This window comes from Saccostrea echinata, unplaced genomic scaffold (genome assembly GCF_033153115.1).
Source record: "Saccostrea echinata isolate AGI-Se365-2 ecotype Australia unplaced genomic scaffold, CSIRO_AGI_Sech_v1 ptg000059l, whole genome shotgun sequence".
NCBI lineage: Eukaryota > Metazoa > Mollusca > Bivalvia > Ostreida > Ostreidae > Saccostrea > Saccostrea echinata.
The window spans coordinates 839,182-850,298 of NW_026889808.1; the positions used below are offsets into that span (position 1 = coordinate 839,182).

Consider the following 11,117-nt stretch of genomic DNA (forward strand, 5'->3'; position numbering starts at 1 on the left):
TCATAGAGTTGATAGAAGTATCTCAGAAAATGCAACTTTTTATTGGAGTAGTATCTGGAGAACATACTTGGCATACAGGTGATTATGACCAAGAGGTATCAATCCTACTTAAGGGCCTAGGTAGTTATAGTTAATTAAAAAAAAATATTGTCCATTATGAATTTCAATAACCTGAGATTGTTTACTTTTGTATTTCCAGCTATAACGGCAACACCATCTCAACAGAATCCTCAAGATAAAGAAATCTTATGTGATAAGAACCTCAATAAAGAAGATAGAAAAAGATCAATTGTATTAGTTTTCAATGTAGAAATTGATGTCACAGATGTCTTTATTTAGTGAAGGAGTCCAGAAAACAAGTTTTGATTCTTTCAAATTCAAAGTTACTTTTTGTGTAATTGTGCATTACTTGTGTCTGGATTAACTGACTAAGTAAGAAAAAGAGAATTTTTCAAGAAAACTTCATTTGCAAGAAGAAAAAATTCTGTTTCCAAGGAAGAAGGATAGAATTAATGGATTAGGTTTGGTGCACTCATAGATAATAGCTTGATATTAATATCTGGGGTACAAAAAATATGCTTGTCTTCGCATGATATTCATATGAAACCTGGGTTCTTTTTTTCACATGGATTTCGTGCGATTTTCTTTTCGCATGATATTCATGTGAATTTCATGTGAAAATTGCATGATATTTTCGTGCGAATATCATACGTGGTCCTTTTCATCTCCTTCTCATCCGAAGAATTTGCATGATATTCTTGCGAATTTTATATGAAGTTCATGCGAGCCACTTTTCCCTGTGTAAAGTCTGTCGCGACCGGGGCTTTATCCAACACCTTCCGATCACGACTAAGCTACCATGACGGTCGAGTGGGTTTTGGGGTCAAAAATAAAATGAAATTACAAAATTTTACCAAAATCAATAACATCAAAACGTTTTTAATTGGGAGACGTAAACACGATATGCAGGTGATCTATATATTATCTTCATTGGTTTGCGGTTGGACATGATTTTTTTATCCAACGAGTTGTGTTTTTTTTATCTTTCAGCCTTGGTGAGGGGATTAAAACACACATGAGTTGGATAAAATCGTAAAATCGTGTCTAACTAAAAACTATGGGACAGCTTTTTTTATCTCATGTTTACACATAGCTATTTCATGTTTTACACTTATAAATGTAAATCCACAATATTTGACTTGATCAAATTCACGCAAAAACCATTGTAACGTCGAAACCGTGGATATGGAAACGATATCATATGAGGTGTAAAGGAGTGACAAATGTAAAAAAAAAAAAAACTATATATTATTAATAATCTTCATTAACAGTTACTTTTGTGAATACTAGTAGTTATTTATATAGAAAGTATTTAATTGATTAATCAAAACTGCTAATTAGGAAATCCTTTGACTGTATGTATCTATATACACACACTGTGTTGTCCCACCACGACCCGACCCAAAGAAGGTGAGTTTTATCATCATAGCATAGCCCTCCGGGTCTGTTTATCCCATTTTGTTCTGTCAGTAGCAGTGACAGAAAGCAACCATCTTTGTCAATCATTTGTACGGTTTTCGAGTATCCATCACACACTAGAATGTTTGACAGCGCATCTGTACAGATTCCATTCGGTACAAAGAATCCTGAATTTGATGGTGACCCTCTGTAGGAGAAGCGATATCCTCCTTCACAGTCTGTCACAACTACTGTACGACGGAACATGTCAGATACAATAACATCTCCATTCCTGTTTTCCGTGATGTATATAGGATCGCTATACAGGTTCTCACCCTTGTTGTTGTGCTGGATGATTTGGAGTTGTTGTCCTTTGCTGTTGTATCGGGTTATATTAGCCTCTGTATATCTCTGTTCGCTTTTGTCGTACCAAATCGCTCCTACAAGAAAATCTCCATTTGAAGGGGAGCAGAAAACACAACGTGGAGTCCATGGCTCTTTTTTTTCTATCAATGAAGTCATTGCTTTGTTCTTTGTAGACAGTTGGATAAGGTTAGAATTTCTATCTATATACATTAAATCACCGTGTCTTGTCACTGTGTGTATGCCATACGGACTTGATATATCTGTCAGTAGAGAAAGAGCTTCGCCTGTTCTATTGGTCAAGATAAGATTGTTATTATCATTGACCCAGGCTCGGTCTGGCATGACACAGGAAATATGACTAATACCACCTCTCACATCGGTCACGTTAATCGATTTCTGTAACACGGCAGCAGACATCGCTTTAAACAGATCTTCATTTCCTACCTTTCTTTTCCCTGTTTCTTTGATCTTAATTTTTCCAAACAGCACTGCAATATCCTCCATGTTCGTTTCCGCAGTAAGAGATATCGCTAAAGTAGCGGGAATGTCCTTTATCTTGGGGACGGGGACTAGTTTTAAGAAAAAGAGGAATTGTACTGGTCTGTTTTCTGACTCTTCATATCTTTGTATATATTTATGTATGTATGTCACATTTCTTCTTTGCTGTAACTTCAAGACAAAATAGGGATTTGAGCTACTTATATTCTTAAGAACTGTATATGTTTCTATTTGATCTTTCAGGTTCTGGACCCTGGAATTCATATCCAACTGGAGGTTGCATATTTTTGTAATACAACTTTTAAAATCAGATTTAATTTGTGCCAGGAGAGCACGATTGTATGGTAGAATCTCTCTTCTAATGCGAATAATTCTGTCTCTTTGTTGTTGTATGCAAGTCTTGAAGGTTTTTACCAAATCAATTTTTTCATGACTCCGGTGACCATTACATATGACACAGATTGGACACTGACAAGACAGGCACCAGTATTTATATATCCTATCTGGGTGCCTCTCACATGACTCTGGTATCATACGATCGCCATACTTTAAACAGCCAATCGCTACATCGTGGTGTTTAGTGTCTATGTCTATCACATGTTTCTCCTTACACGAGACACAGAAATTTTTATCACAGGTGTGGCAATAGAAATCCGAGTCTTCCAAACATTGAGAACACCGTGGTTTTGTGAGGCATGCTCCCATGATACTGTATTCTAATGTTCGTTTGATTCTTATCTGTCTTTGATTGTCTTGTCATGCTTGGACAATCTAGAAATGTTCATGGTCTATTTTTGAGTACATTTTCATACATCGCAGGAGACAAGTCCTTCTTGAATTCTAGATTGTAAAATAGAACAAATATTAGCTCACCATAGTTTCTGTTTAAGGCATTTCACGTGTCAGCTTCTGCGAAATGTTTGAGCAGAACCTCACGCTTCAAATCTATTTATTCAATTATTTTTTATAACATAATTGAATTACACAATGTAAATCATACATTATTCAATTTAATACCCTGTTCACACGGAGAGTTTAATTCGCAGTAAATTAATGTGAAGTAAACTAATGCGAATTAAATTGCGTTCACACGACAGCTAATGCGAAGTAAACTAATGCGAATTAAATTTTTATTTCTACAATAAGGCTATTCAGTAAGGCTATTATAACGTCATTTTTGCGAATCACGTCACATTGTGTCGAGCAGATACATTTGACCACTGATTTGACATAATGTCATAGTGACTGTACACATTTTAGCGATCATCATAGTTTTCCTTTGTTTTCCACTCAAAACTAGCAAAAGTACCTATATCTGACCATCGACATGTGGCCTGTGACTTAATGCTGTCCTTACGCATGCATCAAAATTTAATTCGAATTAGCTTCGCTTAGCGTTCACACGGAGCTAATGCAAAGTAATTTAATGCGCAGTAAATTAATTCGAATTAAACTAATTCGCATTAAATTCTTCGTATGAACGCGGTTCAAATTTAATTCGCAGTAACTTACGTTTAATTCGAATTAAACTCTCCGTGTGAACAGGGCATAAAACTGCTCAAAAAATCTTGAGGAAACAAGATTTATTTGGGGGGGGGGGCTATTTCTTGTGGTGGGAGAATATTTAGAAAAAAAAAATATTCAAATCTACATACAGGTTAAATTAAATGTCTTTGAGCTTTAGCCCTAAACCTTTTTACTCAGAGAATTATTTTCGATATTATATGCCAAGAATATTAAACAGATATAGGTTTCAATTAATATTTTTAGAACAAAGTTTACAGTCACATTTACTCAATAGACTCTGCCAAGAAATGAAAGAGTCAAGATAAAATTACATTTTATTTTAACCTGAGTCATAAAAAGCTTGGCTTGATACAAGAAAGTATTTTATTGTCTACTTAGATTTTTAACACAGCAAATATCTGATTTTTAGTGCAAAAAGGTCACACAATAATTTACGCGCATTAATTTGAAGGATTTTTTTTCAATGATAAATATTATTCAAAGGATTTTACATAAAATAAGATTATATATAATGCAATGAGTACGTCTAATGAAATATGATAAAGGTTAAAGTGATTAACCTTAATGTTACAATTTTAGTGCAAAAAGGTCAAGTTAATTGTATCATTGCTCCGTAAGACGCACACTGACCCCCAGTTTTCTTCGCGCTTTTGAGTCATTCTATAAGTAGATTAGTTATTTAAAATATACTTCTCAGAAAATCCTTGATATAACTTATGTCAGGAATGATATACATTAAGTAGATGAATTCAGTAAGTGTGATATTAAATAGTTAAATATGATAACAGATCACTTAAAAAGGTTTACAATTTTTAGGTATATTCTTCTAATTATTAATTAATGACATCACTAAATAAATGTTGAGAAGGTGTTATACTTACCCCGTGCAAGAGTGCAAAGCATGAAAAGGTAAGAACGTATAAACAATGTCAAAATAAAACATTATCAATCTTCACATTTTAAGTCCATTTTATGACGTACTCAAAGTAGAAACTGTAAGAGATCCTTCCTATTGATTGAATGCTTTTTTAAAAACAGAATAACAAACACCACATTGGAGGAATGTACCTCTTGCAATGTTACCTTCATCTATTCACACCCGACTCATCAGGAATTTGTAGTACGTTCCTTTTTCAAACCCACATATGTCTGTTGATATGTTACCAAATAAAAATAAATGCCACGCAAGATCTCGCTCGTAATTCTACGATACTACGCCTGTCTAGAAATCCCATCATCATATCTTACTTTAATTAGACCATGACAAATCTACTGGAGACACATAAACTGAACTAAACCTTAGAAAAAAAAATACAAATAATTTAGTGTTGATTACGAAATGCACATGGCAATTAGAGAATATGAGCAAAAATCATGGGTCCGTTGAAGGGATAGTAGTATGAACTATCAACCTACAGACAAAAATCTTTCTTAAAAACATTCTTATTTTGTAGTAAAAAAGATTTACAACCAACTTGTTTTTTTTAAACCAAACTAAATATTCCTCTAATGATTATTCAGTTGAAAATGTCCAATTTTTCTGCAATGCAGTCTAAAACAAGGGTGATGAAAACTTCATATTTTAATATATATTTTTAAAATAATTCGATGAACTACATCAAGAAAAACAAAGTATTCCTACACACACACATAACACCCCCCCCCCCCACCATAACAAAAAACACAATCATCAGAGAATTAATGCAGCACGTAGTCAAATCACCCACTTCACACACAGAAGGAATTAATTTGTCTTAATGTTGATAATTAAATCAATGTAAAAGCTGAACATAACAAACACTGATGAATCTGATAAATTCTGTAAATGATACAAATTGTCAATAGACCAAAACAAGACTCTTGGAGACATCTGAGGTGGAATCAGATGCCAAGGAGGAGCATCCCCTGTAGCAGCTTTAAAATACTCTGTGCCTGTTTATTCTTATAAACTATGGGATAGTTTCTGTTACTTTTTCAGTACTTTTAATAATGTCTAAAACAAAATTAGCTTTCAAAAATATACCTGCTATAATAATTTATCAGTTTTTGGTTATAAACTAGGAATCCAAGAAGATTTAGCAAAGGAAACGATAATGTTTAATCATTTACATAATAAAAAGATATATATAGAATTGAAACAGAACATCCAGATAGTTCATCATGACCTACTTAATGTATCGAAATGCTTTTCCTTTATATACATGTACATGTACTGACTAATATACATGAAGGGCATAGCTGAATGCAGCTTTAATCTAAAAAAAAAAAAATGTTGGTGTAGATGCATCAACTCTGAAAATTTGACATTTCTTACGACTTTCACTTGTTTAAAATAGCAGACAGACGGACAAACGGGAAAACATTTCGATATACCTTTAAAATTGATTACTATATAATTTTTTTTACTTTAAATGTTTAACATTTCTAATGTTTTTTCTGTGTTCCGGTTGGTGAGATGTTGGACCAGTTGGTGAAATGTTCGTCTACTGTGACATATTCAAGCTTTAATTTGTAATTTTTAAGCCCCAGCTAAAACATGAGTTACAGTTATGTCTAATTTTCATTCATTGGTGTTAGACACTTATGAGAATGACCGAGTTTGATCCTTGTTAAGGATAAAAAAAATTTGTAATATACATGAAATATATGGAGATAACGAACAGTATTCAAGCTCAAAAGTCCATTAATCAATACAAAATAGGAGCAGAGCAAACACGGACCTCCAAACATCAGAGGTGGGATCAGGTGCCATGGAGGAGTGAGCATCCTCTGCCGACCGGTCACACCCGCCGTGTGCTCCTTGTCATGATCGGGAAATAACGGAAAAATCCGTCGACAATTCAGTGTGTAAATAATGGCCTAACAATTAGTATGAAAAACGTCAGTCAGCATTTGATTCAATGATAAATTGTATTTGCTGACAAGGTCATTGTATTGACCATAGAACTTACGAAATGATGACTTTAAACGAGACAGCTGATATTCTTGTTTCATCAACTTATTTGTCAATAATTTACCTCGTTTTAGAAATTGTACATACGTAGAGCATGCTCTTGCGTATCGAATCAACTGAGAGAAATATACCCCGTATGCAGGTGATGAAGGTATATTGCTGCATAAGTAAGGGAAGTTGACGATAGAAAAGTTAAAGTCATCACGTTTATCATAAAGCTTGGTTGTTAGATTACCATTAACGTCTTTTTCAAGTAAAATATCCAAATATGAAACAGATGTGTCAGACTCTGTGGTATCTTTTATCTCAAGTTCACAAGGATGTATCGTATCAACATAAGAATGGAAATAGCCATTGTTAATTGACAATACGTCGTCGATATATCTTTAAATGTCGAGTTGAAGGCCACAACAAGTGTTTTCTTCTTTTCACGTACAAGATTTTGGACAAATTCTGCTTCATATGAATACAAAAAAAGGTCTGCTAATAACGGGGCGCAATTGGTACCCATGGAAATTCCAATAGATTGTAGGAAGACCTGGTCTCCAAAAACCACATAGATATTGTCAATCAGAAACTCAAGCATCTTTTTAATGTCAACTTCAGAGTACTTGTGTGAACAATCAGAATGTTTTTAACAAAATAATTTTGCAAATGACCAATGACAAGGTTAGTATATTTACGAGTTCCATTTTTATTGAAAAAGCAGCTGTCAATGATATCAAAAATCCTGGACTTTGATTTATCGTGGGGAATGGTTGTGTACAAAGTTGAAAAGTCGTAAGTTTTTAAGCTGTTGATTTTGGTAAAATCTTGTGATTTCAAATTTTCCAAAAGTTCCTTGGAATTTTTAAGTATCCACATCTGATTTACACCACTTCTCGAATATATTGTTGCACAGTACTCTTGAAGTTTCTCCTTCACCACTGTTAATATCTTAGTGAGGAGTAAAGATAGAGGCTTGGTTGAACATTTACTGGAAGCCGCTATGTATCTTTCTTTGTAAGGATCTTTATGAAGTTTCGGAATCCAATATAAATATGGTAATTCGAATTCATTTTGGTTGTTTGGAATATTAGAAATATTCAAAACTGACATATGATTTTGAAGAATTTCTTCCTTAGAAAGGGAACTATGAGTATACGTTTACCACTTGTAGAATTAAATCCAAGTTCCTCTAAAATACATTTAACATAATGAGCCTTACAAACAAAGACAATGTTGTTACCTGCTTTGTCAGCAGGGACCAGTACGTACTGATCATGTAATCTATCTAATTCTTTTTTCACTTCTGGATTATTGAATACAGAAGGATAGATGGTTTTCATATTGCCTCTCAATCTTTTAATACGCGATTTTAACATACATCTGATACATTTAATCCATTCTGACAAAGTGTCAAGGTCTTCTTTTTCATGTCTGGTCCATTGCCTGGCGTAGTCCTCTACAGCATCCATAATATTTATGAAATTCCGACACCAGTTGAAGGATCTGGGTTCCCTAGATTTAGGACCTTTTAAAATTAGTGATCTAAGGTCCTCATTATTAACTATATTTACGTCACCAGTAATAACGTATCCAGCAGGACTATAGTTATAGGGTGAGGAAGAACATGAACACGATGGAGGATTATGCTTCAGATATTCGATATTCAGGCCCTGTAAAGTTTTCTTGTAATTAAAAAGTTTGGAAGCAATAATCGATGTATATTTGTAGGAAATACAAGGTGGAGTCTTTAACTTGAAATATGGTGGAATAGAAGACTGGACCCTTCTGTGATTAAGAATATTACTTATATTAACCGCGTCAATTCCTTTGTTGGCATATTGAAGTTTAAGGAAAAAACGGATTGTTTTAGCTGCATTTTCTTCAGTAAAACGCGGGGGGTTAAAAAGCCTATGATTGGCAATATCCATAATTACAGATCCGAGCCTATATTCTGGTGTCGAGGAATCAAAAAATGGACTTTCCTTGACCTTTCAAGAAGACTATTTAAAAGTTTCAAAGGGACAGAGTAAAGTTTGGTGCGAATATGATGTAGACCTAACTGTTGATTTACGTAAAGTAGTAATGAATCAAAAGAGACATCGTGTATTAAAGGTTTATTGTAAGACCGATGCCCATGACTACGCTTACGTCTCTGTGTATGGTTAAAAAGTCCCATCACATTTACATTGTTACACTGTGGGCTAGAAAGATTTCCAACACTATCGAAATAGTCATTACATCCATAGGGAAAGGCTGTCCCTAGCTTTCTTATCCAAAATTCTTGTTGTCTACGGAAAGGTGTACTCAGTGATGGACTGTTTGTGTGGTGGTAAATCTTTTCCAGAATTCTAACTTTCATTGACAAAATAGAATGATCAGGTAAATTAAAATTTTTGTATAAAAGTTGCTGACCCCCATTATTTATCTGAAATCTATGACCTGATGTTCTTTTATTGAGTGATCCCTTGGTTTCACCAACATAAACAAGTCCACAAAGATTACATTCTATTCCGTAGACAACATTAGAAGATTTGCAGTTCAGATTTTCCCAAGTTTTGGTACAGAAGCTCTGTCCAGTAAGATTACTGGTGAAAGAAGTGTTAGTTATCAAAATGTCACAGGTTTTACAGTTTTTCGCAGAACATTTTGAAACAGAGAAGACATGGGATCGGAAAAGGAGTCTTCGAATATATCTCTAATAGAAACTTTACATTCTTTCAATTTTTTGTATGAACTATTGGTTTTATACCAAAACTGGGAATCTGAAGACTGTACATATGACATATGTTTAATATACCTGAGGATTATCCGAGGGGCACCGAATGAACTGCTTGAGTCTGTGTCCCTTATAGACTCAAAGGAGTGACGCCTTTTTATACTGGGCGACGCGTCTGCCAGTATCATTTCGTTATTCTGTGTACTCATGAATGAATAGGTACCGAACGACAAGTATCCTCGGGGACAGACTGTCCACCAGCAGAGATACATGTTCGGTGGTTAAAATGAAATATATGGAGATAACGAACAGTATTCAATCTCAAAAGTCCATTAATCAATACAAAATAGGAGCAGAGCAAACACGGACCTCCAAACATAGGAGGTGGGATCAGGTGCCATGGAGGAGTGAGCATCCCCTGCCGACCGGTCACACCCGCCGTATGCTCCTTGTCATGATCGGGAAATAACGGAAAAATCCGTCGACAATTCAGTGTGTAAATAATGGCCTAACAATTAGTATGAAAAACGTCAGTCAGCATTTGACTCAATGATAAATTGTATTTGCTAACAAGGTCATTGTATCGACCATAGAACTTACGAAATAATTAATGGACTTTAAACGAGACAGCTGATATTCTTGTTTCATCAACTTATTTGTCAATAATTTACCTCGTTTTAGAAATTGTACATACGTAGAGCATGCTCTTGCGTATCGAATCAACTGAGAGAACAAAACAAACATGGAATATCAAGTTAGCATAAGATTTGTATTAAAACAAATATCTACATGTATATGTAAAACACTTTATTTGAAATCACAACATGCATCCAAGAGAAATTTTCCGTTTATAAGTTGATGATGAATTAAATTCAGTAATGCTTCAGTTGTTTAAGGAACATTCCACATGTTCTATCTACAAATAGTGTAGACACACAAAATTTCACAATTGCAACAAAATGTCAAGTATTTTTTTCTGATACATTTATACTTAAGAATAATACAGACATAGAAAAATCATTATATAGATATACTTCAATTATTTCACTTTCTGTAAACACTAGATATTATATAATTATTTCTTAGAATGTGAAAATCAACTTATTAATATAGTGTTAAGTGCTTTCTTACAGATTTAAACAACTTTATTAAATAATATGGATACCTTACCAATCCTAAGCTCTCAATGTGATAGCTCATCTTTGAATCAGACTTTTGCGACATAAACGTATTGTATTTAAAACGAAGTGTTCCGGTTTGAGACTTTTTAATTTAAGGACAATGTTAACTGAATGAGGATTTATTAAACTCATTGAAAATTTAATAAAATCTCTTCAAAGTAAACGTTTACTGATCATGTTTTATTGTAAATTTGGAAAATAAGCATGTAGCACAATTCAACAAAATAAAATGATGATTAATGGTTTTGACTGCCAGTGTGATTGGTGTGAAGTAGGTGTCCAAGAAGATTATGGAGATAAAGTCTATGTCTCAAATTGGGATGTTTGTTTGTTTGTATGTTGTTTAACGTTCCTCTCGAGAATTTCTCACTCATAAGGAGACGCCACCACTTGCCGATGGAGAGCTGCAAATTTTGTCCTATGCTCGGCA

At 34.1% G+C, this 11,117-nt stretch overlaps 1 protein-coding gene across 1 annotated transcript; it reads right to left on the reverse strand.

Annotated features, from left to right (window-relative positions):
• Positions 1–1,380: 1,380 nt before the first annotated feature.
• On the reverse strand, positions 1,381–3,027 carry LOC133174784 (uncharacterized). Its single transcript, XM_061309881.1, has one exon. The coding sequence runs from the start codon at positions 3,025–3,027 to the stop codon at positions 1,381–1,383; it is 1,647 nt and encodes a 548-aa protein (XP_061165865.1).
• Positions 3,028–11,117: the final 8,090 nt, after the last annotated feature.